This window comes from Bos grunniens, chromosome 18 (assembly GCF_055505025.1).
Source record: "Bos grunniens cultivar Pamir isolate PY7600 chromosome 18, Bosgru_T2T1.0, whole genome shotgun sequence".
Lineage (NCBI taxonomy): Eukaryota > Metazoa > Chordata > Mammalia > Artiodactyla > Bovidae > Bos > Bos grunniens.
Window position 1 is genome coordinate 8,796,994 of NC_141182.1, and position 27,672 is coordinate 8,824,665.

A 27,672-nucleotide genomic window follows, 5' to 3' on the forward strand; every position below is an offset into this window, starting at 1 on the left:
GTGTCGACTGCCGTTTCTGTGCCTCTCCGAGCATGGAGGCTCATTCTGCTCCTCTATATCCCAGGGGTTCTCACATGTGGGCGTGCATCTCACACTTGGGCACGTCATGTCACAATGCTGAGCTTCAACAGTAATTTCTGATCGTCAGTGTCTGAGCCAGCAGGTCTGAGATGGGGCTCCAGTATTTGCATGTCTAACAAGTTCCCAATTACTGCTGCTGGTCTGGACCACACCTTGAGAACCATTGGTCTGAACCCTGCAGTGGCTCAGGGAACTCAGAGAATCTGCTTCAGGTCTATCTAGCTGAACATGCCCCAGATCCTGTCGCCTCTGTTCCTCCTAGGTGACTCACTTGTGCTCCACACCCTCCTCCCCACAAAGCACGTGGAGCTTCTGTATTACCACTCTTCTGCCATTTAGGGCAATGACTCCGAAGCTTGGTTGTACACTGGAATCATCTATGTAGGGAATTTAAAAAATGGCTAATGCCGAGATCCTCTTTCTTTACTACCCCACAGCTGCTGCTCTAATTGGCTGCGGTATGGCCTGGGTGTCAGGGTTTTAAAAAGCTCCCCAGATGATTTTAATGTGCAGTCAAGGCTGAAAAATCACCAGTTGTGGACAGTGGTTCTCCAAGTGAGGTCCAGGCCTGTAGTGTCAGCATCACCTGGGAACTTGCTAGAGATGCACATTGTCAGGCCTCACACCCCAGACATCCCCAATCAGTTTCTCTGGAGCTGGATCCTAGGCACCTGTGAGTGAACAAGCTCTCCTTGTGATTCCGGTCAGTCAGGGGATCAGGCTGGCTGGGGAAGGGAGCAGAGCTCAAGGACTCTGCAGTCTTCTTAGCTCTTGGCATTTCTGCTCTAGTTTTCCTGTTTCCTTGTACTAGGGGAACTTTTCCAGTCAAAGGGAAGACAGAATCTTATTTTGTTGCACTGCATGTAAGACACGTTGTCTTAAATCTGCATGTCCTAGAGACATCATTCTGTCTCCACATACTCCTTTGAGGGAGAAACACGAGGCAGATTTGGAATAAACTTTGAGGCAAAAGAATATACCTCCATAAAACCATTTCTTAATCTTTCAAAAGTATTCAAGGAGAGTAAGGTTTTTTCCTTTTCAAGACTTTTTTTTTTTTTTTTAAATGTGGGCCATATTTAAACTCTTAATTGAATTTGATACAGTATTGCTTCTGTTTTATGTTTTGGCTTGGGCCATGAGGCATGTGGGATCTTAGTTCCCTAAGAAAGGATTGAACCCACACCCACCTTGCATTGGAAGGTGAGGTCTCAACCACTGGGCCTCCAGGGAAGTCCCAAGACAAAGGTGTGAGAGTTGAAGTGATCTCTTGCCCAGATCTCAAGTCTCAAATGGGTCCTTTTGACTTAGGAGCTTGAAGGATTAAAAATCATCCCACTCTCTTGGTATTGCCCGATCTCAGAGTTGTTCCTTTCTGTCCTCAGGACTGTGGGCTGTGATCAACAACGCCGGAGTCCTTGGCTTACCAACCGATGGGGAACTCATTCCCATGACCGAATACAAACGATGCATGGCCGTGAACTTCTTCGGGGCTGTGGAAGTCACGAAGGTGTTTCTGCCTCTTCTTAGAAAATCCAAGGGGAGGCTGGTGAATATCAGCAGCATGGCAGGTGAGCTTGCCTTTCCCCCACAAGGTTGTGGGTGCCAGTCCTGCAAGATGCAGCTCGTAGCATTCTTTGTGGGCTGAACAAGAAAACAAGACTCTCATGGAGGGCTGGGTGAAGATTAGTCAAATCCTGTGTTTGCCCATTATTGGGGATTTAGGGTTCTCACATATCCTCACAGCATGACTGCTAATGCACAAGCTTCCTAGATTTGGCCAGGAATCCCTGCATACAGTTCACATCAGCGTGACAGAGGACCTGTGTTTTCCAGCCTCCCAGCGTCTGCACCCTCTGTCCTTCCTTGGACAATGAGTAGGCACATGTCTTCACTCTTTTGGCACTGTCAGTGATCCGTATCTCTGTTGGCTAACAACTGGCATTTTCCATAACATTATTCTCACTGTTTTGCAATCTCAAGATAGTTGGGACAGGGTGTGACATTTGATGGCTCATCTCTCTCCATTTCAAAGGGCAGATAGCTAACAAGTCAAGGGTTTAACATCTCCCTTCCATAAAAAAATGCTCATGCAGGTGATGTCAAATTCTTTCTCCTAGAATAGATATTTCCAAACTGGGGTTCTTGATACCAAAACCAGACAAAGACAACACAAAAAAAGAAAACTACAGGCCAATATCACTTATGAACATAGATGCAAAAATCTTAAACAAAATTTTAGCAAACAGATTTCAGCAACACATCAAAAAGCTCATTCCCCATGATCAAGTTGGGTTTATCCCAGGGATGCAAAGATTCCTCAATATATGCAAATCAATCAATGTGATACACCATATTAACAAATTGAAAGATAAAAACCATGTGATAATCTCAATAGATGCAGAAAAAGACTTTGACAAAATTCAGCACCGATTTGTGATTAAAATTCTTCAAAACATGGGCATAGTAGGAACCTACCTCAGCATAGTAAAGGCCATATATGATAAACCTACAAACTGGGGTTCCTCAGAACCTTAGTAGGCTTTGAGTGGTGTCCAGGGGGTTGTTGGGGGAAGTCACTGTGTGGGTAAGTGGGAAGCCTAGAGGATGGGCTCTAAACTCCAGGATCCTGTCTTTGCGTAGAGGAATGCCAATCTTCACTGTTGGCTCAGTTGGCTCTGAGTAAGATTTTTTTTTTTAAATAAAAGTCCATCTATTTGTTCATCTGATTTGGGTTTCTTTACGTTTCAAGGGGGAAGGTTTTTTTTTTTTTTTGTATTTTTTAGACAATTAATATTGTCCCTGATATTTTCTTCCCTGGCTCTAACTTAGCAACTTCCTTGAATTTTACAGCTATTTGAGTGTGTTGCTAACATTGCTACTTTCCCTGGTGGCTCAGACAGTAAAGAATCTGCCTGCAATGCGGGAGACCCAGGCACAATCCCTGGGTCAGGAAGATCCCCAGGAGAAGGGAATGGCAACCCGCTCCAGTATTCTTGCCTGGAGAATTCCATGGACAGAGGAGCCTGGCAGGCTACAGTCCATGGGGTCGCAGAGTTGGACATGACTGAGTAACTAACACTTTCAACATTAACACTGCTGGTTGCAAGGAAGGAAGGAAAGAAGGAAGGAAAAGAGGGAGGGAGGAGGGGAAAGGATGGAGAGAGAGAGGTCTAAGTTGGTTAAGAGCAATGAGTGTTGTATTTTAACTTTTATGAGAACCCCAAAATATTTCCAATTTTTTTGCTAAAGCAAACCAATCCTGAGAAAACACATTGGCAGTACTTCACCCTTATCTTTCTTCTGAATTTAGCCTTTACATTTTTGACCTCTGCAAAAACTTCAATTTTCTCAGTCTGGTACTTCTAGAAGTCTCACATGCTCCTTTGCCTCATTCATTCAACAAGTATTTACTGAAATGACCTATCATTGCCTTTTGCCTGACACAGTGACAAGGAAGTTTTTCTCTTCCTCTGTTCTCAACTTTGAGCTGCTCATTCGTTCATAAGATTTTATTTTACATTTCACTAATATGCACACTATCTGTTATGGGCCCAGTGTCTGGCAGGAAGTAAAAGCTCAATTAATAAATGGAAAAATGCAAGGGTGCAAAGGAATGGAAAAATGGATGAATGAATAGACAAGTGATGAATTTATACTATGAGGATGTCCATTCATACATCTTCAACTTGGCCTCTAAAACTTTTCTAAGCCTTAAAAAAAAAAAAAAAAATGGCCATGCCACATGGCATGTAGGGTCTTAGTTCCCTGGCCAGAGATCAAACCTGCACACCCTGCATTGGAAGCACAGAGTCATAACCTCTAGACCACCAGGGAAGTCCTTAAGCCAAGACTTTGAACTGACTTGTCAAATGTTTGGGTTTCCCTGGTGGCTCAGGCAGTAAATAATATGTCTGCAATGCAGGAGACCCTGGTTTGACTCTTGGATTGGAAAGATCCCCTGGAGAAGGGAATAGCAACCCACTCCAGTATTCTTGCCTGGAGAATTCCATGGGACAGAGGAGACTGGTGGGATAAAGTCCTTGGGGTTGCAAAGAGTCAGACATGACTGAGCAGCTAACAATTTCACTTATCACATGTTTCCATTAGAGGAAAATTTTTGAGTATTAAATCACACATCTCACTCCTATTCTCACCACTAGACATGCAAAACCTTTACACCTAGCCTTAATTATTTCCATTCCATTATTTTACCATCATCATCAAGTCAACATGTTTGAAGCTAAACTTGCTACTAGCAACTCAAAAGTTTGCTCTCTTAACTTCTTTCTGTTCATCTCCTGGTCTTCGGGTTTCAGAGCTTTGAGCTTTCTTTGGTTTGTTTATCCCTGTGCCTTTCTCTCCTTTGCTCTTAGCCAGTCACTCACCGGAGCCTCTCACTCCATCCACCAGGAAGCGTGGAGTCTTCCTTCATCACACCCAGCTCCAAATCCTTATGTTTCAGGGAAAATCCAGCATTGGGTTCATTTACAGGACTCAGAAGTCACCCAGGGTATTTTATAAAGTTGTTAGAACAATAGCACGAAATCAGGGCAGACAGGAAGCATATGTCCTTGACAGCGCAGGCGTTTGTAAGAAGACAGGAGCCAAAGATCTTAAACCATACATACAGTTTACCTTATCGATGAGGAGCAGAGGAATTCAGCAGAATTCCTTGCACTTTGCTGATGAGTGTTTTGCAGAACAATGGAAAAGATTTTAAGCAAGGAGAAAAGAAGCTAGACTGTAACACGAGAATCAGAAAAGTCACGGGGTGTGTAAAAGACACTATACAGCCTACTACTAACCCACAGAAATTAACATCCAAGATGATGACAGCTTGACGATGAGTCTCTTGGCAAAGCTAATGCAATAGTAATTTTGGAAAATGTACTTATATGGAAGTACATGCTGGTCTTTTTCTCATTTTGAAGATGGAGGTATGAAGAGAGAGAGAGAGAGCCAGTCACTAATAAGTGTTCTCCAAAGTTCTCCCGGGAGCTCCTGGCTGCCCTGACCCTTCAGGTTGTCTTGAGCTTGGCACCTTGGCCACCCTCTGCATGACAAGAATATCATGTAGATTTATCATGGAAGTTTGCATCAGCCAGGAGGAGCTAAGCTGGAACTGATAACTCTGTTCCATTTATTCAAAGCTGCATAGCAAGTAACCCCAAAGACAGTGTCTCACGATACTGTGAATAGACAACTGGTCTGGTAGAGAATAATGATCTCTCAAATATATCCATGCCATGATTCCCTGAACCTGAATTATGTGACCTTACCTGGCAAAAGGGACTTTGTAGGTATGATTGAGTTAAGGATCTGAAAGGCAGAGATCATCCTGAGTTATCTAGGTGGGTCTGATGTGGTTACAAGAATCCTTATAAGAGGGAGGCAAGAGGGTCAGAGTCAAAGAGTGGTTGGAAGATGGATAGTTGTGACCAATAGAACTGATGTTAAAGTACTTAGAGTGGTGCGTGGCATATAGTAGACATCTAACAGATGTTAATAATTATTAGGAAGCATCCATTAGGCATTATGGAGAAGGAAATGGCAACCTACTCCAGCATTCTTGCCTGGAAAATGCCATGGACAGAGGAACTTGGCAGGCTGTAGTCCATGGGGTCAGAGTCAGACATGACTTAGCAATTAAACAAACATCTATTGGGTTTTAGACATTTTGGGGATGCCATCAGATATATGATCCCAACAACCCCGCAAAGTATTAGTATCCTCCTTTTGCAGTTGTGAAAATCAAGTTTCATAACAGTTATATAACCAGCCCTGCAGCTAGAACTGGAATTGAACTTTGGCCCCATGTTCTGATGCACCAAGTCACTGCCTCTCCCACTGATTCAGGTGGGATCTTGTGTTAACATCATGTCAGAGACTTTTCCCAAAGGATCACCTCTACCATGTTCCTCTGCCTATTAATCTGCAAGCTTTAGCCTCGCCCCCATATCCAGGTGTAAAGACAGTCAGTAGACAGGAAGTTCCAGGATTGGGGCAGGGCAGAAACATTGCTTCTTTAAAGACTTCTCCAGGAGATGCACACAAGAGTCGATTGCATTACGAATACACCCTTCCCTCCTACATCTCCTCCTCTCCAAAGAAAGCAACAAGAAACAGAAAGAACAAGTGAGGCAGCATGTAGCTATATAGATAGAATCAGGTTTCAAAAAGGAGAGAAAGCCAGGAAGCTGAGTGGGGATAAACTGCATAGGTTTTGATCCTGTCTTTCCTGCTGACAGTGGAGTGACCCAGGACAAAGTCCTGAATCTGAGCTGCAGCTCGTGCATTTTACAAAGGGGATAAAAATGATTGTTCCTTCTTAGGGCCATGGTGAGATGGAATGAAATGACATGGATTTAAGCATCAGCCTTGAACCTGGCGTGTAGTAGAGTAAGAGACTCAAAGGCCGTCCACCATGAAGAGGCTGGCTCTGTGTGCCCCTGTGGCTTTTCATCTTGCCCACTGCTGGCATCAGCACGCCTGACTGTGACACTACCTGGCATTTCATTCTGCCGCTTCCTATCACACACGATAGCTCCTGGGCGGATAAGCCCAGTAGGTCACGACTTCCAGATTTGACCACAACCTACCCGGGAGGACATTTACCCCTGCCCTGTAAGTAAGTTCGTTTCTCATCCCTCCCACAGAATAGGATAGCTCTTTAACCTAAATCTTGGCAAGGCAGTTTGATAAATATTTAACCAAGGATTGAAGGAAGGGAGAGATGACTGATTGATGGGACAAAGGGCAGGTGAAAAATCTTTATGATTGAGAGGCCTGAAAGTCTTTTCTGGCCAGCTGTCCTCTTAAGAAATTGCAAAGCAAATACCTGTGTTATGTTGCAAGCTGTACTTGAGTGAGAACAGCTAAAAGCAAACCTTATCAAAACGACTCAGGCCTCAGGGATTTTGAGCTGGTTGTGCTCTGAACTGTGCTCTTGTATTACTAGCTGGGTGATCTGAGGGCAGGCCACCCCACTTGTCTATGGGTCCCTTTCATCTCCTGTCATGACAGGGTGGCACAGCACCTGAGTCGAAGGCAGCATTTCCAGCCTCCACATTATTGATAATGTGGGGAGGCTAATTCTTTCTGTGGGGGGCTGTCTGATGCACCGCAGGATGTTTAGCAACATGTGTTCTTGGTTCACTAGATGTAAGTAGTACCCACCCACAGCGCTGAGAAACCCTCAGATATTACCACGTGGCCACTGGGGGTGGGGGTGGGGTGCAGAAGCACCCCCAGTTGAGAACTTCTGGTCTCAACCATAGAGCTAAATGCACTGTGGGTTCTGAGCACTTAGCACAGTTGCAGAAGGCACTCTAGTAACAGGGATCTCTCTACTGAGAGATAGTGATGATTGCCCAAGTCGACTAAAAAGATGCACACCTTGAGAGGTGCGAGTTGAGCTTTATTGCCGGCAAAATGAGGACTGCAGCCCGGAAGGCAGCAGCTCGGATAGTTCTTAGAGACTGCTCCAAAAGAGGTAGTAGGGGAAGGCCAATATATAAGATTTTGGTGAAGGGGGGAGTTCAATACCGTTAAGCATTCATTTACAAAAAGGTTTCTGCTAGTCGAGAGGATCTGATGTCACCATGAAGGGATTTATTGCTTTTCTAGATATGAGGAGATGCAAAGGTTGAGGTTATAAAATCTGTTCCTAAAACATCTATCTAAAGACCCATGCCATCAGGGGCACAGAGTGCCTTACTCCACCCTGAACTCCCTCAGCGGGTGTTAAAGGTCAACGGTTGCAACAGTGCAGGGTTCAGTCTCCATTGAGGCAGATGGTGAATGCCCTTGTTCTTCAGTCGTTCGCAGCGATCTTGGCAAGTGCCGATTTGTAGTTGACACCCATCACATCAAGCTGTTTAAAAACGTGTGAAAAACTTTGCACCAGGGTCCTTGGCCTCACAGAGAGTCTTACAAGTCTACAAATTACAGGCAGATCCAACCTTGAGTTCAGTTTGACTTAGTCCATGTGGTGGTTTGGTCACTAAGTCATGTCCAACTCTTGTGACCCTAGGGACTGTAACCCGCCAAGCAACTCTGTCCATGGGGCTTCCCAGGCGAGGATACTGAAGTGGGTTGCCATTTCCTTCTCCAGCAGATCTTCCAACCCAGGAATTGAACCCCATGTCTCCTGTCCTGCAGGCAGATTCTTTACTGACTGAGCCACCAGGGAAGCCCTAGTCGGTAGAAATTGACTATGGGATCATGCCTGGATTTTTTTTTTCCCCCCTTGTTGAACTAGCTGCCTTAAGGGAACCATCTGGCAAATCATTCAGCCAGTCTCAGTTGCTCAGTAATGTGAGAAGAAGCCAAAGATGAGATCTACTTCCTCAAAACTAGCCAGAGCAAGCACAGGACAATGGGGGAGAGGGGAGAGCAAGATGGAGTGAACATCTTCGTGCTGAGTTTAATTAGATACTTACATACTTCAAGTCATTCATTTCTAACATCTACAGGATGCACAGACTAATTCCTTTTAGATCAAGAACGCTCTAGCCCAGAATCATCCATCTACAGGATGCAGAGACTAATTCCTTTTGGATCAAGAACACTCTAGCCCAGAATCATCCAGCTGGTAAGCAGTGGAGTCAGGGTTGGTACCCAGGTCTGTTTTTTGACTCCAAATTCTGTGTTCCTCTCACTCTTCCAGACTACCAAACAAGGATACCAGGCAAAAATGGGGGGCAAAATAACCCCCAAAACAAACAGAAAAACCACAGACCCTAACTCCAGTGTGTTTAAGCAATGATGAGGAAGTGTCAGCAGTTTACGGCTGTCGCCTACGTCAGTGCTTCTCAAACGCTGTGTACGGTGATCGCCTAGTTGGTGTTGTTCAGTCGCTCAGTCGTGTCTGGCTCTCTGTGACCCCATGGACTGCAGCACGCCAGGCTCCCCTCTCCTTCACTATTTCCGCGAGTTTGCTCAAACTCATGTCCATTGAGTCGGTGATGCCATCCAACCATCTCATCCTCTGTTGCCCTCTTCTCCTTTTGCTTTTAATTTTTCTCAGCATCAGGGTCTTTCCCAATGAGTCTGCTCTTTGCATCGGGCGGCCCTGTTAAAATGAAGGATTTGACCGAATTGGTCTGAGAGGGCCTAAGAGTCTGTATTTCGTAACTAGTTCCTAAGTGAATGCTACTGGTCCCTGGACAATTTTTTTAAACTTTGGATGCATTAATATCAGCAAGAGGGCTACTTAAAAACAATGACAGGAAGCCAAAACTTAAATGAGGTAATATTTCATACCCACTAGGGTGATGTCATGAAAAATCAGAAAACAACACTTGATCTGCCAGGATATGGAGGAAGTGGAATGCTCCTGAATTGCTGGTGGGAATGTAACATGGTACACCCTCTGTGGAAAACATTTGGCAGTTCCTCAATAAATTAAATTGGAGAAGGAAATGGCAACCCATTCCAGTGTTCTTACCTGGAGAATCCCAGAGACTGGGGAGCCTGGTGGGCTGCCGTCTATGGGGTCGTACAGTCGTGCTTCACACAACTGAAGCAACTTAGCAGCAGCAGCAATAAATGAAACATAGAGTTACAGTATGACTCAGCAATTTTACTCCTAAGTGCATACTTGAGAGAACAGAAAACAGGTGTTCAAACAAAAACTTGTACACAGGTCTTCATAGCATCATTATTTACAATAGCTAGAGATGGAAACAATCCAAATGTCCATCAACTGATGAACTGATGAACGTAACGTGGTCTGTCCACACAGTGGAATATTATTAATCCACAAAAAGGAGCAAAGTGCTGATCCACTGAAGGGTGAACCTTGAGAAGATCGTGCTAAGTGACAGAGGCCAGCCGCAAAAGGCCACATCTTGGGACAGTCCTATTCATGTGGAATGTCCAACACAGGCAGTCCCATAGAGACAGAAAGCAGGTTAGTGGTTCTCAGGGCCTGGAGGGAAAAGGTGTGAGAGGTGACTTCTTAATGGTCATGGGGTGTCCTTTTGGGGCATTGAAAATACAGAACCAAATAGTGCTGTTGGTTGTGCAATATTGTAAACATACTAAAAGCCACTGCATTGTACACCTTAAAAGGGTTAGATGGTGAATTTTACATTTTGTGTGTTTTATCACAGTAAGAAAAAAATCCTGCTCTCACCCCCAGAATTTCTGATTCAGTGGGTCTGGAGTGGGACCCGAGGGCTTGTACTTCTAATAGACTCCCAGCTGCTGCCGCTGCTTCTCAATCACACTTTGAACAAGGTCTTAGATATTTCTTTGTTACTGAACAGTTTGTTAAATCCCCAGGGACTGGGGAGATGCTATTAATCTCAAATTTCTGTTATCCATACCTAAATGAGGTAAGCAAACCTACCTCTCCTGGGTTGGTCTGTGTTCTTTTTTTTTTTTTTTTCCTTTTGGCTGCACTTCGTAGCATGCAGAACTTCCCCAACGAGGGGATCAAACCCTTGTCCCCTGCAGTGGAAGCATGCGATCTTAACCATGGGACCACCATGGAAGCCCTGGTCTGTGTTCTTGAGTTGGAAAGGTGCAATATAGTAATGAACTTTGTTCCTTTTTTGGGGCAGGGTGATGGAGGTGGGGATTCTTAGATCCCTGACCAGGGATTTAACCCTGGCCCTCAGCAGAGAAGCCCTAACCCCTGGACTGCCAGGGAATTCCCTGGACTTTGTTACTTGAAATGACTCACTTGACTTTGGAGGAAGCAGAAACCAGCTAGGAACCCTCACTGCTTTCTCCCAAGACAAGGTCATGAGAGTACTGTCTTGGGAAGATATTAGAGAATGAGAAAGCTGCTGTGGATATGGGACCCTGGTACCCCTATAAATGTGTCCTGCGCCTGGTCCCAAATCGCAGAGAAGAGTTTCCCAGACACCAACAAGCAATGCTCGGATACCAGCAGGGTGCCTACAATGCAACTCAATTCTGACGCTTTCTACCTGGATAGAGCATCAGGTCCCGCTGGTTGAGGGCTCAGTCCTATAGGACTGTCCCCCCAACCACCCGCCCATCCCCACTTTGGATTCAATTCTAACATCTATCTGCAAGATGCAGAGACTAATTCCTTTTAGATTAAGCACATTGTAGTCCAGGATCATCCAGCTGGTAAGCAATGGAATGAGGGTTGGTACCTAGGTCTTTTACTCTAAATTCTCACTCTTCCAGACTACCAAACAAGGACATATCAGGCAAACACGGGGGCAAACAAACAGTGGATGCTGGTCACAAGCCCAGGTTATCGTCTGTGCTTCTGATCGATGGGCTGTAGAAGAGAGGTACCAACTACTCTGTTGCTGGGATTGATTAATTTGCTAGAGCAGCTCAACTCACTGGATTACTGGTTTATTACAAAGGATATTAAAGGATATAGATCAAGAGCCAGATGAAGAGCTACACAGGGCAAGGCATGGGGAAAGGGTGAGATGTTTCCATGCTCTCTGAAAGCCAATCTCTGTGCGGTCACTGACCTGGAAGCTCTCCCAACGCCCTCCTTTGGGGCTTTCGTGAGGCTTCGTTAGAGCATGTGATTGACTACATCATTAGCCGTTGATGATTGATCTCAATCTCCCCTCTCCCCTCACTGGAGATGGAGGTGGGGGTAAAACTGAAAGTTCCAACCCTCTAATCACAAGGTTGAATCCAGTGGCAACCAGCCCCATCCTTAGGAGAGGGTTTTGTTGGTTGCCTCATTAACGTGACAAAAGTCTCCTTTAACCTTTGCAGCTCCTGTCCCTTAGGGCAGGGGTTCCCAACATCCAGCCCTGAGACTAGTACCTCCTGTCAGATTAGTGGCAGGGTTAGATCAGAAATAAAGTGCATAATAAATGTATGTGCTTGAATCATCCTGAAATCATCCCCACCCCCCACCTCCTGTCTGTGGAAAAATCGTCTTTCGTGATATCAGTCCCTGGTGCCAAAAAGGCCGGGGACCGCTGCCTTAGGAAACTCCCGGGGCTTTAGAAGCCCAGTGCCAGAAACAACGACCATGACCAAATACATATTTATCATAAATCAAAATATCACACCCTACCTATACAGCTTCGGGCTGAAAAGTTGCAGGTATTCCGCCCTGTGTTACAGGACATCCACTTGGAAAGCCGTGTGTTAGCTTTTGGTCAGGAAAAAGATGGTCTGGTAGGTATGGGTCCTTGTGCGTATGAGGAGCCTTTGAGGCCCTGTGCTTCCTCAGAGGACCCTAAGAGCACTTGACTGCTAGAACTGAAAGGTTACTAACCTGTTGCTTGTCCAGCACCAAATGAGTCAGGCAAAGACTAGGACTGAGCCCCACCTTAGGGGATGGTGGGGGGTGGGTCGGGGGAAGGCCTCACAGTTCTGTAAACTGTAGGATTGTAACTTCAAGGTTCCCTCTACACCATGAAGTCCAAGACAAGGAACCCTAGACTGATGACAAATGTGAATGCTGAGTTTGTTCTTGCCAGACAACAGAGTCACTGAGTAGTTCCCCGAGGCAGAAAGACTGGGTAGGGGAGACTGGTAGATTTAGAAGGGGGTGGGATGCTGCATTCATGGTGGCTCCACCAAGGGGAGATAGATGGTTTGCAGTTGTGAAGGATGGAAAGAGTCCCTGGGGCTTCCCTGCTGGCTCAGTGGTAGAGATTCCGCCTGCCGATGCAGGAGATGAGGGTTTGATCCCTGGGTTGGGAAGATCCCCTGAAGGAGGAAGGGGCAACCCACTCCAGTATTCTTGCCTGGGAGATCCCATAGACAGAGGAGCCTGGTGGGCTAAGGTCCATGGGGTTGCAAAACGTTAGACATGACTTAGCAACTAAGCAACCACCGCAGCAGCAAAATAGTCCATAGGTTTGTATGCAGATGGTTAAAACAAGTCCCATTGTTGCCTGGGTGTTCCATTAAGTTGCTTAATAACAGGTCACCCCATATTCTGGGCAGTTTACCAGCGCTGGCTACTTAGAATTGACTTACAGGAACCCCAGCATTCAATTTTAATATCTCCTGAGCAAGTATCCCTCTAAGGGCAAAGTTTTGCTTTTGCATTAGCCTAATCTGTGATGGAGGTGCGTGTGGGATGGAGTGACTGACAAGTACACTGTCACTTTAAATTCGCTTGCAGCCTCAGCAGAAATGTTTCACACTCTGGTGTGCTTAGGGGGCTCATCTTTTATGTTTCAGATTAGCCAGACCTTGATTTGGGGGCCTCCTATTTTTTGTTATTTAGTCGCTAAGTCATGTCTAACTCTTTTGCAACCCCATGGATTGTAGCCTGCCAGGCTCCTCTGTCCGTGGGATTCTCCAGGCAAGAATACTGCAGCGGGTTGCATTTCCTTCTCCAGGAGATCTTCCCAACCCAGGGATCGAACCCACATCTCCTACATTGGCAGGTGGATTCTTTACCAATGAGCCACCAGGGAAATCCAGGGGCGTCCCATGACAAGCTTAAAAAAAAAAAAAAAACCTAAATTTTTAGTTTTATTTACCAAGATGTTAAGAGACCCTATGATCTTGGTACATCCAAAGACCTGCATGGCAGCTAGGCAATTCTCTAGCCCTAAAATGTCTTAAAGAGAGTATGCCTTTAAACATTTTTTATTTGGAAATAAGTATAGATTCTCAGGAAGCTGCAAGGAAATGTACAGGGAAGTCCTGTTGGCCCTTCACTCAGTCTTCCCTAAAGATAACATTTTGTGTAATTATAGTGTGACATCAAAACCATCAGTACCATGCACAGAGCTTATTCAGACCTCACCAGTTTTATCTGCATCCATTTATGTGTGTGTGTGTGTAATTCTGTGCAGTTTCATCATATGCATAGCTTTCTAAAACCACCAACACAATCAAAATACAGAATGTTTCAGCAAAAGGATCCCCTGAGCTATCCCTTTCAGGACCACATCCACACCCTCACCCCAACTTCTGGTGACCACGAATCTATTCTCCATCTGTATAATTTTATTTCAAGAATGTAATATAAATGGAATCATACAGAATGCAACCTTCTGAGATATGCTTTCAGTCAACATAATTTAAGGGAAATATATTTTGACCAAGGCACATACAGCACAAGATCCATCAAAACCAAACATATAAACAAGAAACACTTTCTTTCGGCATAGCCTTAGATTTAATTTCAGACTCTTGAAACACAACATACCTTACCCCTGCCCTCCCCCTGCCCCAGCCACGTCTCTGAGACTTAGATCAAAGATAAGACAGCAATGCCAGGTCACTATCCAACTTCTGAGTCACAACTTCTACAACCAAAACATAAACCTCAGTTTTCCCAGGTCCCAGGCTGGATTAACATTTACACGTCCAGAAGGCAGAGACACATGGAAAACACTCAGAGACGTTCTTGAGAAGCGTTTAACAACCAGATCTGACCGCTGGAATCACCCGGGGGAGCTTTTAAACAACCCAGTGCCTGGGCAAGTAACAGGAAGGTCTATTAGGAGCCTGTTCTGTACCACTCACTCAGCTTTCACAACCATCCTGTAACACACGTATTATCCTTACTCTTAATTTATAGATCAGAAGGTGCATCAACATGACCTGGTTTTCCTAACTTTAACTGGCTTTGAACACAGGTGCAGTTGGCTCCAGAAGCCAGCCCTTAACTGCTGCCCTCTGTTAACCTGCCTTCCAGCTGGCCATGCACACCTCATCTCTAAAAACCGTGAAGAAATGACAAGGCTAACTGTCCAAACTGGGTTGAAAGTTTGAACAAGTTGCTTTTGCTTCTTTGCTTTTGCCCTTCTCACGGGTCAAAGGAAGGAACTGGATTTTGAACTCTTAATCACTTCAATAAGAAGCAGCTTAAATACGTGACAAGCAGGAATCAGAGTTTAACATTTGATGCCAGATTCTATATTGAAATTGCATTAGTTAAGCTTCAGGACTCTTTCTTTTAAGTGACAGGGCCAAACCTCAAAGGAACTTAAAGAAGGAAGTGGGAGTTTACGAGCTCACTGACAGTTGCAAACAAGCTTCAGGGTGATCATAACTCTTCCCCCAGCTCCATCTCCGTTTCAGTCCACAACCCTCCACCTCTAGCTTTCTGAACTTGCTTGTCACCACTTTCTTTTGCTTACCTTCTGTGAGGTGGTGACCAAAACGGCCCCGGGAGTTCTGACGTTTCACCATTATCACATGTAGATATCCAGGAATAAATGATAAAGCTATTTCCCTTCCACAATCTATATCAGGACTCTGCTCAGTTGAAGTCACATGCACAGCCCCAGCCCAGTCTCCATGGCCAGGGGATGCAAGATCATGATTGGCCAGTCGACCTCTCTTAATGATGACAGTACCCCTGACTTTGCAGCCTTCCTGCAAAGACAGAGGGGTAAGGGAGAGTGTTTCCCAAAAGGAAGTTATGTGAGCCAGACCAAAGATTTATTTAAAAAAAAAATTTTTTTTTGGCTGCACTGCCTCGCCTGTGAGATCTTAGGTTCCCCACCAGGGGTCAAACCTGAACCCTCTGCATTGGACACGTGGGGTCTTAACAGCTGGATCATCAGGGAAATCCTAGACCAGAGCTTTAATAATCATGTAAGAAGAATAATGCTAATTGATATTAGCTCTTCTAGGTATCTCTTCAATGCCTGTGTTCCCTGCCCCCCAGTTTTACTGGGCTGCAATTTTCTTCCCAGGAGCAAGCATCTTTTCATTTCATGGCTGCAGTCACTGTCCACAGTAATTGGGTTCCCTGTTCTCCAAACTCTCTCTGCAGCATTTATTACTTAGAGTCTTTTTGATGATAGCCATTCTGACGGGTCATACCCTCTTACAGAGATGTTTCACAGTTCCCTGTGGTGTCTGTTACTCCTTGTGGCAACGTGTTAAGCCCAAGTACAAGTACAGTAATGGAGTGAACAGTGCCCATTCTGCCCCTCCTTCCCCCAACATATGTCCACCCAGGACCTCAGAATGTAGGTCGGCCAAACCGGAAGGTCAGAGGTTGGGCAGATGCTCTTTATTACCTGAGCTTAATTGCTGGGAGAGACTGAGCCTTACACTTGGTTTGTCATTGGACCAGCTGTGATGGAACAGCCGTGGAAAGCAGAAGCAAAGGAAGCCAGACAGCAGTGTGACCAGGAACACATGCTCACCTGGATACCGGGGGCCCTTGTCTTCCTTTGTCTGCCTTAGTCATTGCTGATTCCAGCTCCTGGCATGAAGTAGGTGCCATCTAAAAACTTAGTGGATGAACAAATAAAAACCTCAGACCCGATTTTTTTTTTTTCCTCTTGTTGTTCCCTAGGAGGGGTTCCAATGCAGAAGATGGCAGCCTATGGCTCATCCAAGGCAGCTCTGATCATGTTTTCATCAATCCTGCGACAAGAGCTGTCCAAATGGGGAGTTAAAGTCTCTGTCATCCAGCCCGGAGGCTTCAAAACAAGTAGGTGTCTGAGCCCAAGAGCCCCAAAGTGTTCATTCTGGAAGAGATTCTGACAGAGGTTCTGTTCTGACAGAGGTTCTGTTCTGACAGAGGTCAAATCAAACCCGTCAGCGGTGGACAAAAATGGGGTTGGGATGGGCGGGCCTTTCTTAAGCGTGTATGTGTGCTCAGTCGCTTCAGTCGTGTCCGACTCTTTGCGACCCTGGGGACTGCAGCCCGCTAGGCCCCTCTGTCCATGGGATTCCGCAGGCAAGCATACTGGAGTGGGTTGCCATGCCCTCCTCTGAAAATCTTCCTGACCCAGGGATCGAACCCCCATCTCTTACTTCTCCTGCATTGGCAGGTGGGTTCTTTACCACTAGCGCCACCTGGGAAGCCCCTCTTTCAAGCACTGATGACCAAGTGCCCAGCTTTGCAATGTATAGTTGTTCCCCTGCCTCCTCACACCAACGAATTATATTGATGTCATGTATTTTTTCAAACACCACCTCGTCCCCTCTGGAGGATATGGATATGATCTGCCTCCTTCTACCCCGGGAGGAGATGGCTGTCCTTTCTTCTCCACTTGCTGAATTTCTGGACTCTAGGGAGAGGCAAATGACCCCCCATGGCTCAGTCCTTAGTTCTGGGCCATCAAACATTTAATTGCTGATTTAAGCAAAGATATAAAAGAGCATGTCTAATAAAAAACCACACACTGGGAGAGGGAGGCCTAACATGCTAAAGAACAAACCCTAGAGGTTTGAATATTAACTCAAACGCACCAGATGTAAATCAAAAAGAAAAGCAGAACTTTGTCTTGAGGTATGTGGCAGCCAGGAGTCTCGCAGAGCTGTCCAGGAGGAGCCAGGAGATGGTGAAAGGGTTCATCTGGGATGGAAACCTGGGGAAACACACGTGGCCCATCCGGGTTGAGAGGTGGGACCAGAACTCTAGGAATGGAGGGGAGGTGAAGTCTGGGGAGGGGTTTTCAGCTTGGGGACTCTCTGGGTGGGGAGAAGAGTTGAGGGGAGTTGGAGAAGGAGGGTGGGTCGGAGACGATGCCAAATGTGACAGCCTGAGAGACAGAGCGAGGAAAGCTGCCTGACAGCTAATGGAAAAGGGGAGAATGATGAACTGGCAGGGGCATTGAGGGCTTGGTGTCACAGCCCACGTAAACTTCTAACACAGATGTAGGATGCAGTATGGACCAGACAGCAGCCCTGCAATTAAGTGATTGTTTCAAGGACCCAGTGAAATTGTCATTGCTAGCATTTGGGGGCAGCTGCTCTTATCAGGCACTAGCCATTTTCCATACATTCCTTCTTGATGCTGTTGATCTTATTTTTTAAATTGAGAAATATATCGCATATACACAGTTTAGTAGATTGATAGAAACTCACGCACTTAACATCCAGATCAAAAAAACAAAACATTTCCAGCTCCCAGAAGCCCCCATATGGTCCTCTCCGCTTTTGGCTCTCTCCTCCTTGCAACATTTAACCTCCTGTACTTTCTCTAACAATTGTTTATTTGCTGTTCTTGACAGTGTTCCATGCATGCATGCATCCTCAAACAATAGTTTGCCTTTATTAGTTTTTGAGCTTTGAAGGGAATCAACATGTATGTAATCTTTTGTGTCTGTTTTTTTCCTCAAAATATTATGTTTTCACAATTCTTCTGTGCTGTGCATAGCTGTAGTTCATCCATTTTTGTTGCTGTGTCATATTCTGTGAATATGCCACAAATTTTTCTACCATCAATGGGATATTTGGGTTGCTTTAGACTTCCCTGGTGGCTCAGATGGTAAAGAATCTGGCTGTAATGCAGGAGATCTGAGTTCGATCCCTGGGTTGAAAAGATCCCCTGGAGAAGGGAATGTCTGCCCACTCCAGTATTCTGGACTGGACAATTCCATGGACAGAGTAGCCTGGCAGACTACAGTTCATGGGGTTGCAAAGAGTCAGACACGACTTTTTCTTCTTTCTTTCTTTCTTCTTTGGACAATTGTGAACAATTCTGTGGAGCTCCTGGCACATGTACTGTGGTGTATGTGTGTGTGTGTGTGTGTGTGTGTGTGTGTGATTTTTCCTATGACACATACCCAGGAATGGGATGACTGGGTCATAGATTTTCATTGTCTTTAACTTTACTGGATAATTGTAAATTGTTCCCTTAATTATCATTCCAATTTTACTCCCATCCTGTCTGTATATGTCTGAATTTACATCACAGCCTTGAGGGGTAGGTTTATTTGACATCATTCACCAGGCGAGGACACCGCTATAGGGTGGGTAGCAGATATTCCAGCATGGACGTCTATGACACCACAGTGGTGGGGATTAAAACTCAGATCTCTTGGTCTAGTGCCTGGTCCTTTTATATCATAAACTAAGCTGCTCTCAATTTAAAGCTGACATTTGGGGACTTCCCTGGTGGCCCAGTGGGCTTTCCTGATAGCTCAGAGTCCACCTGCAATGCAGGAGACTCTGGTTTCATTTCTGGGTCAGGAAGATCCGTTCAAGAAGGGATAGGCTACCCACTCCAGTATTACTGGGCTTCCCTCATGGCTCAGCTTGTAAAGAATCCATCTGCAATGTGGGAGATCTGGGTTCAGTTCCTGGGTTGGGAAAATCCTCTGTAGAGGGAAAGGCTACCAACTCCAGTATTCTGGCCTGGAGAATTCCATGGACTCTATAGTCCATGGAGTCTCAAAGAGTTGGACACGACTGAGCAACTTTCCCTTCACTTCACACTGGCAGTCCAGTGATTGGGACTCCATGCTTCCACTGAGGGGGATGGGGTTCAATCTCTGATCACAAGGAAGATCCCACCGCACATGCCACACAGTGGGGCCAAAAACAATAAGTAAAATGAAAAATAAAGCTGATATTTGCTGGGCTCTCTAAAGGCAAGAGGCCAGATGGTAGAGGGCTGAGGACTTATGTTTGACATTTGAATTGGGAGATGAGAAAAGGAATCTTTAGGGACACAGAATTTCTGAAGACATTCAAGGAGACATCAGATTTTTGGGGTCCCTTGCAATAAAAATAGCTAGAACATTTTGCACTCCAAGCACATTTTAAGATTTTATGTGATCCCCTGGAAAAGGAAATGACAACCCACTCCAGTATTCTTGCCTGGGAGATCCCATGGATGGAAGAGCCTGGTGGGCTACAGTCCACGGGGGTCACAAAGATGTGACATGACTGAGCGACTGAGCATACACGAGGCAGGCATCACAATAGTCCCATTTCATAGGTAGAAAACTGAGGCTCAGAGGAGTTAAGGGATTTCTCAAGCCACAGAGCTGAGATGAGCTAGTGTTTGGATTTGGAACCAGGTCATCTTAACTGTTCTATTGTGCATGGCCTCAAAATGGCAGGGGATGGACAACAGTATGTCAGAAGAGGACGATGAAGTTTGATCAAAGGCTGGTGGCTTTGTCATCAATAAACATAGCTTTGGGGATTGTGGGTAGGGCAGGTGCAAGAGTGATTAGAATGTCCATGAGATGTTCAGTGAGGGAGGAAGTGGAGAGGAAAAGAAACCCCCTAGTCTGTGAGAGCAGACTAGGGAAGAAGCAGCTGGAGGAACCATAGTTCATGCAAACATGTTTTCCAAGTCAAAGAAGCCCCCAGAGTGGTAACTGTCAGGGTAATCATTTCTTTAAGTATGGGTGTCAGGGTGTCATGCCTTCATGAAAAGAAATGAGCGATGGAAACCCCATTTGGGCTTCCTCACTGTTCTGATATCCAGGAGTCACCCAGGCTGGCAAACAAGATTCACCCCCACAGCAATCCCTGTGCAATCACACACTTTGCAGGAGGGAGTGTGGGTCGCTACAACCTTTCTGGAAAGTAATCTGGCAGTAGCTATTAAAATTCAAAATATACCTGTTTTTTGACTGGATCGTCACCCTTTGGGGACAGTAGCCTAAAGAAGTAAAGGGTGAAAAACAAAAGGATATATCGTGCAAGGTTGTTGAAGGCAGCACTGCCTGAAATGGGGAAATCTAGGAACGACTGGCTCGTCCTTTGATTGAGAAGTGGTGACTAAAAACTGCTCGGTGGGAAATTCTGCAGCTCTGGTTTAAACCTCGAGCCATTGACCAGGAGGCAGGTCTGTGATTTATTACTAAGCAAGCAAACCAAAAACAAAACCTGCAAACAAACAAAAAATACATACCATATGTGTTTTCATTTAGTATGATCCTTTCTGTGTTTTGTTTGTGAAAACACAAATGAAATGAAATTAAGCTGAAGTCAAACATACATGTATATGTTTATGAAGTAGGAGGGACTGTAAAATGACACAAAACTGTGAGTGACCTCAGAGGAGAGTAATTTTTTAAAAATATGCATCTCCTTATTATTCATTATTTATACAATAAGCAGACATTGCTACTATATTTTAAAGTAAAATATAGATATTATTGGGCTTTCCTGGTAGCTAAGCTGGTAAAGAACCCGTCTGCAATGCAGAAGACCCAGGTTTGATTCCTGGGTCAGGAAGGGGTAGGTTACCCACCCCAGTATTCTTGGGCTTCCCTGGTGGTTCAGATGGTAAAGAGTCGGCCTGTAATGAGGGAGACATGGGTTCGATCCTGGGTTGGGAAGGATCATGCCCTGGAGGAGGGCATGACAACCCACTCTAGTATTCTTGCCTGGAGAATTCCATGGACAGAGGAGCTTGGTGGGCTATTCCCCATGGGGTCACAAAGAGCTGGACATGACTGAGCTGCTAAGCACAGCACAGCACATAGATATTGTTAAATTTTCTATAATCAGCAAGAATTTACTTCTATATTAAATTATGGTTATATATTTAATCATTATGTGTTAAATTTTAATGTGTTGTTTAAAATGAAAGTTATATTTATTAAATAGATAAAATCATGTTCAAGATTTTTTATTTTTTAACTTTTTTTTATTTTTTGGCTGCAAGGCTTTTGGGACCTTCCCTGACCAAGGATTTAACCTGGGCAATGGCAGTAGAAACCCGGAATTCCAACCACTAGGCTACCAGGGAATTCCCAATGTCATATATTTAACTTTATACGCAGGCATTACTGCTATATTTTTAAAAGTGGACTGAGGGGCCTGGCAGGCCGCAGTCCATAGGGTTGCAAAGAGTCGGACACAACTGAGGTGACTTGGCACATGGACATAGATAATATATACATTATATTTTATATTGTATTTAATAGTCATGAAAAGATATGTACTAGAATGTTTATGGCAACACTATTTGTAAGAGCCTCAAATTGAAAACAACCCCAGGGGCCATCATAGTATAACAGATCAATAATTTACGGCATGTTTACAGAATGGAAAGCTATTGACTACGCAATACATGTACCTGTGCGTGCATGTGTCTAAAGTCAGGCAAAACTCTATTCTGTTTATTGGAACAGTTGCTCCTGGGAAAGGAGCCTTGGCTGGTTTTTCCTTTTCTTGGTCTGGCTGCTGGTTACATGAGCTGTTCAGTTTGTGGAAACCTAGTCTTCTGTGCCCTGTTCTGCATGCCTGTTTAAAAGAATAGAATTGCCATTATAAAGCACATACTTTAGGATTTCCCTTTAAGACTTCACCTTCCAATGCAGGGGCTGTGGGTTCAATCCCTGGTTGGGGAGCTAAGATTCCACATGCCTCTCTGACCAAAAAAAAAAAAAAAAAAACAACCAGAACATCAACAACAGAAACAATACTGTATCAAATTCAGTAGAGACTTTAAAAATGACTCACATCCAAAAATCTTTAAAAAATAAAAAAGCAAAGCACTTACTTTAAAAGGCATTTGGGAATGTCCTTCCTGACAGAAGCCAATTTACAAGAGCCCTTTTCCCAGTTAGGGGTAGGACATGCCTGTTCTGGCCTTCCCAGCATCTGAGCCGCTCTCTTTTTTTTTTTTCTTGTATCTCAGACATCTCAGGCACGAGTCAAATGTGGGAGAAGCTGGAGAGGACTGTCCTGGACAACCTTTCCCCTGAAGTGCAAGAGGACTACGGCCAGGACTATATCCTTAGCGAACGTAGTTTTCTCAACTTAATGAAAACCTCCACTGATCCAGACATCTCCCCAGTGCTCCTGGACGTTCGGCACGCCATCTCTGCTCAGAGCCCCTTTGCATTTTATGCGCCGGGGAAATTGTCTTATCCGTGGCTCTGTTTTGCTTCCGTCAGCCCTACTGGCATATTTGATTATCTTAGCAGAAAAATACATACCTACAGTAAGAAGATGCCCAGAGTGTTAAGCACATCTAACTGGGAGAATGAGGCTATGTAGGCTATGTAGGCAACTCAGTGGGAAATGTTAAGCGTCTTGGAATAAAAAGAAATCTCAAGCTTCTCATTAAAGTTGCGGTTTCCTACCTTGCAGCCCCTGTGAATTCTGTTGGTTGAATAGGGAGACAGGAGGGAAGGGGGCAGGGCACAACTTTTAAAAGCATGATAGTGGCATTGAGCATATGACAAAAAAAAAAACAAAAAACAAAAAACTGGTTAGAACCAACTAGACCCATGTTGCTGGAAGATTCAACTTCCAGTGGATCGAGCCTCATCAGACGCTCATCACAATGTGTTACCTAAATGCCACACTCACAGGTGCCAGGACAGTTCTGAAGCTGACCATAAAAGGCCAGAAAGCGGGCAGTGCTCCAGTTCCTGAAAATCCTTACCCCTTCCCCGGAACAGTTGGAGTGACCCTCGCACTCACCTGTTAGCTTATCAAATCACCCAGCCCATAAAAACGGACTGCCCCGTATTTCAGGGCTGCTCTCCAAGCCTTTTGAGATGGCCCACACTCGGTCTGTGGAGTGTATATCTTTCTCAATAAATCTACTTTTTACCTATCACTCTTCTGCAATGAGACATAAAGCACCTGAACTTCATTAAGTCCTAAGACCAGGTGGGTGATTTCAATTAAAATACAGTGGGTTTGAGGGGCTTCCTTGATGGTCCAGTGGTTGGGAATCCACCTGCCATTGCAGAGGACATAGGTTTTGATCCCTGGTCCAGAAAGATCCCATGTGCTGAAATGCCACAGGGCAACTAAACCCATGAGCCACAACTACTGAAGCCTGTGCTCACTAGAGCCTGTGCTCTGCAACAAGAGAAGCCACTGCAATGAGAACCCCATGTCCAGCAATGAAGACCCAAGGCAGCCGAAAATAAATACAAATTTGAAAAAAAAAAAAAAAAAAAAGGACAATGGGTTTGAGTCCTAATCTGAGTTGCATAGTTTCAATAGGACTTACTGGAGGGGAGACATGATCACCATGGAGAGCATCAGTTGGGTGTTTACTTTGCCCTGGATAGATATCAGACATTCTCTCATCTAGTTCTCATTAGAGAATGGAGGTAGGTATCTTCACCCCAGTTTAATAGGCAAGGGAATTAAGTATCAGAGAGGTTAAATTCCTCAATCACTGTCACACAGCTAGCAAAAGGCAGAGCTAGAATTGAAATCCAGGTTGGACTCCACTGCCTGCCAGGAGAGGGAAAGAGAAAGAGAGACGAAGAAAGAAAACAGAGCAGGATGGGAGAAGAGGAGGAAGAAATGGCAAGGACCACAGTGAAAGTGAGTCTTTCTCACTGCGCACTGATGTCTCGCTGCAACTTCTGCATCCAAGGTATTGGATTCATTGTCTATAACCAGTGCTCCATGTCCTTCTTCTTCCTTCCTCTACCCAAGGAGCCCTGGGGATAATGGGATGAGGCCTCCCATCTCAAGCACAGGCCCTGAGGTCTTTTGGCTGGATTGGTGTCCATGGTAACCATCCCTGTGGCCTCCATATGAGCATGCAGGATGAAAAAGCCAGGATCGTTACTTGCAGAAGTCCAGCTGAAGGGAGCAACGTGAGATACTAAGGAAGGTGTAGCCAAGTTCACTTGGTAGAGGTGCAAGGGGAGGAGCTGGTGAACAGAGGGGGCATGAAAGTAACTAGAAAGAAAACCAGCTTGACACGAGGGAAGTAGAGATCCAGACCTCTTGCTCATCGCAAACCTCCCTTTGTCTCATTTTCTTTCTAGACTGTGCAGGTTCTTTTTCTATTTTTCAACCCCATGGAGATTTAGGGCCATCTTTTGGGTTTGCGAAAGAGATGGACACGACTTAGCAACAAAAAACAACAGAGGGAAAGAAACCACAGCACAGTCTTTTTGGTTGGAGAAAGACTGACCGCCTTTCACCACCACTCTGGCCATGACCCCTTGGGTTTGGGTGGAAGTGGGGGGTCTGGAAACATCACTGAGGCTCATGGAGAGAGGAAGAGAACTCTAGGATGAAAACCCAGGGCGTCCATAGGGTGGTTTGGGGGAATATTGTAGCAGGGGCCACTTGAGCTAGGGGCTTATGTGAGGATAAGAAATCCAACCAAAAAGCTGGTGAAGATGAGACACCACCACTTCCCTGGTGCTTTGAAAACACACCAGCTCCTATGGACCCGGACTCTGAGGATTAGGGCAAGCAAAAGAGAAAGCGATGGTAGGGGAAGGGATCTGGAATTCTACCTCACAGTCACCTGGAGACCCTGTTTTAAACCAGAAGAGGCTAAGTTACCTGTAAGTATTAATAAGCATTAAAATAATTTTCAGGAGCTTCCCTGGAGATCTAATGGTGAGGACTTTGCCTTCCAGTGCAGCGGTGTGGGTTCAGTTCCTGGTTGGGGAGTTAGGTTCCCATGTGCCTCATGGTCAAGAAACCAGAACATAAACAACAAAAACAATACTGTAACAAATTCAATGAAAACTTCTAAATGGTACAGATTAAAACAACTCTAAAAACATATAAGTTAGATATATCTCAATTTTAGAACAATACCTACAGGTTCTCAGAAAATAAGAGAGACAAGTACTACATACAAAACACCATGTCTAGACCATGTCTGCACAGTAATTAATGTTCCTGGTTTACTACAATTAAACAGTAAGAGCTAATGGCAGAGGGAAGCCCCAATATTGGAGTATTTGTCATATTCTTAGGGGAAGGCATAATGAACAGGTATTTCAACAACAGGACTCTTGGCAAAAAGTATTTTATATTCCCCAGTCCTGCTTTCTGTTCAAGGGCAGAATACAAGGTACATTTAATACCTGGGCACACAGCATCACATGCAAATTGCACGCAAGCCCATACCCATGCCCCATTTACCTCTTCACTCTCTGTATTTTCCCAATACTGGCAGAGGGAAGCGGGCCATCCTCACAACCCAGGATAAGAGGGAGGAATCAGAAAAAAGCATGTGGCGAAAATATGATTTCTTTTATTACATAGGGAGCTGATAAAGGTCTACAAATAAACTTTACTACATTATTGAATGGAACATTAAATTTCATGAGTTTCATTATACTGGTGATAAATCTGTGTTTTGGGATGCCATTCTGGATGATGTAATTCTGAGGAAGAGTAATTCCATGCAAATGGCTCTGATGAGGTGTTGGTACCTCCTGCCCAGTAAAAGTCCCCAGTCCAACTCACACATAAACGTCCACTCAGGGACCCAGGACCCCTGAACACTTGGTCAAGAGAAGTTCCAAACAATATTTCTCTGTTGATTTATCTTATAAGCCAATATTTCTCCTGGGATCTCAAGTGTAGGGTGTTCATGGCAGGGCCAGGTGGGTGTTTCAGAGACTCAGCTTAATATCCAGATCAGAATTCCACAGCAAGAAACAAGAAGCAAAAGGAAAGGAAGTTGGGAATCAATGTAAAGGTTGAATATATGTTTGTAGTCTGAAGTTGCTTATTCTTTTGCCTGCCTAGCATTTCTTTGGTGGAGGATTTTAGTGAGATGGTCATTCAAGGGACTTCACACCCCTATCATAGGGGTGGGCATGTGAACCAGGCTGGCCAATCAATTTATACTCTTGGATCCAGTGATTGGTTCAGAGGTGGACATATGACCAAAGAAGAACCAGTCATGACTCCTGATTGTGGGAGGATTGCTAATGGGCACTGGGAGAAAAATGTTATCCTTTCTCACTGCAATGTCCATGTTAAACTGCAGCTTCTAGACCCCACAGAGGAGAATCTGGTAGAGAATAAAGTTAGGATAGAGGAAAATGTACCAGAATGATGAAGAAAAATCAAAGAGTGATGACATAGTTTGAGTTCCTTGATCTGGCTATACCTGCATATCTACTGTTTGGACTGATTTCCAAATTGTGTGAGCTGATACGTTTTCTTCAATCTATTTTGAGTTGGGTTTCTATCTTTTGCAACAGAATTAGTTCCTGACAAATATACACTGTAGGAGGAATTCAGTGAAGAATGAAGAGTAAAATAATGCTTGATGGAGAAAATAGACAATGTCACAATATCGTAGGAGAGGAAGAAAGGGATGAAACTAAAGAAAAAAAAAGGTTAGGGTAGGTGATATTATGGTTTAGTGGCCCTCTTCCATAGAAAGGCAATTATTTCTGTTAAAATTTATTTTGGGATTTTATCCTCAAAGTCTGTGGGGGCTTCCTGGTAGCTCAGCAGTAAAGAAACCACCTGCAATGCGGGAGATGCAGGAGACTCGGGTTCAATCCCTGGGTCAGGAAGACCCCCCTGGAGGAGGAAATAGCAAACCACTCCTGTATTATTGCCTGGAAAACTCGGTGAACAGAGGAACCTGGTGGGCTATGGTCCATGTGATCACAAAGAGTCAGACATAGCTGAGCAACAGAAAACACACATATGCCCCAAAATCTGTGAGCGTGGTCCCTCAGGGAAAAGGTGATGCAAAATTCTTTCTGGGCCCCATGGTGGGGATCAAAGATTTCATCTGATCACTGGCAATTCTAGACTATTGAAATCACACTTGGCTAGAAGAACAGTGGTAGGTACACTGTGTCTGGTGTGGTAGGACACCCTGTCCTGGATCATCACATAACCTGTTTATCATATTGCAAAATATGGAGATGACTAAAGTGAAAATCCCAGCTTACCATGGGAAGCAGGAAGATCAACAAAGAAACTCAAAACTTTTGTCCTCAGTTATTTGTTCTTCTCAAGTTCTTTCATCTACATGAGAGTGTTCTGGCCTCTGGTAATTGCCCTAGGAATTCTACCACAGAGATAATTTTGTTTAGTTCTGCTTTCTGTTCTTCTTCCTGTTTTGATAATAGGTAATAATTCACTGCTGGATAGCATGTAACCTCTTTCTTTGACTTGTCCTGTACTCTCTCCCCTTACTGGCCGAGATGAAGTAATTCCATATAGAGAAGGTCCTAACTGAAAACGCTA

General features: G+C 44.7%; 1 protein-coding gene across 3 annotated transcripts in view; it reads left to right on the top strand.

Moving 5' to 3' along the window:
* The window catches only part of HSD17B2 (hydroxysteroid 17-beta dehydrogenase 2), a 92,202-nt gene extending 69,382 nt beyond the window's left edge, over positions 1-22,820 (top strand). For 2 of the 3 annotated variants that reach the window (XM_086350070.1, XM_086350073.1), the window contains 3 exons: positions 1,467-1,652; positions 16,325-16,462; positions 22,367-22,820. In XM_086350070.1, coding sequence (XP_086206196.1) covers positions 1,467-1,652; positions 16,325-16,462; positions 22,367-22,728 — 686 coding nt within the window. In that variant the 3' untranslated portion in view covers positions 22,729-22,820. The remainder of the gene's footprint in view (positions 1-1,466; positions 1,653-16,324; positions 16,463-22,366) is intronic. The other variant, XM_086350071.1, reaches the window with a different exon arrangement.
* The last annotated feature ends 4,852 nt before the right edge of the window (positions 22,821-27,672 follow it).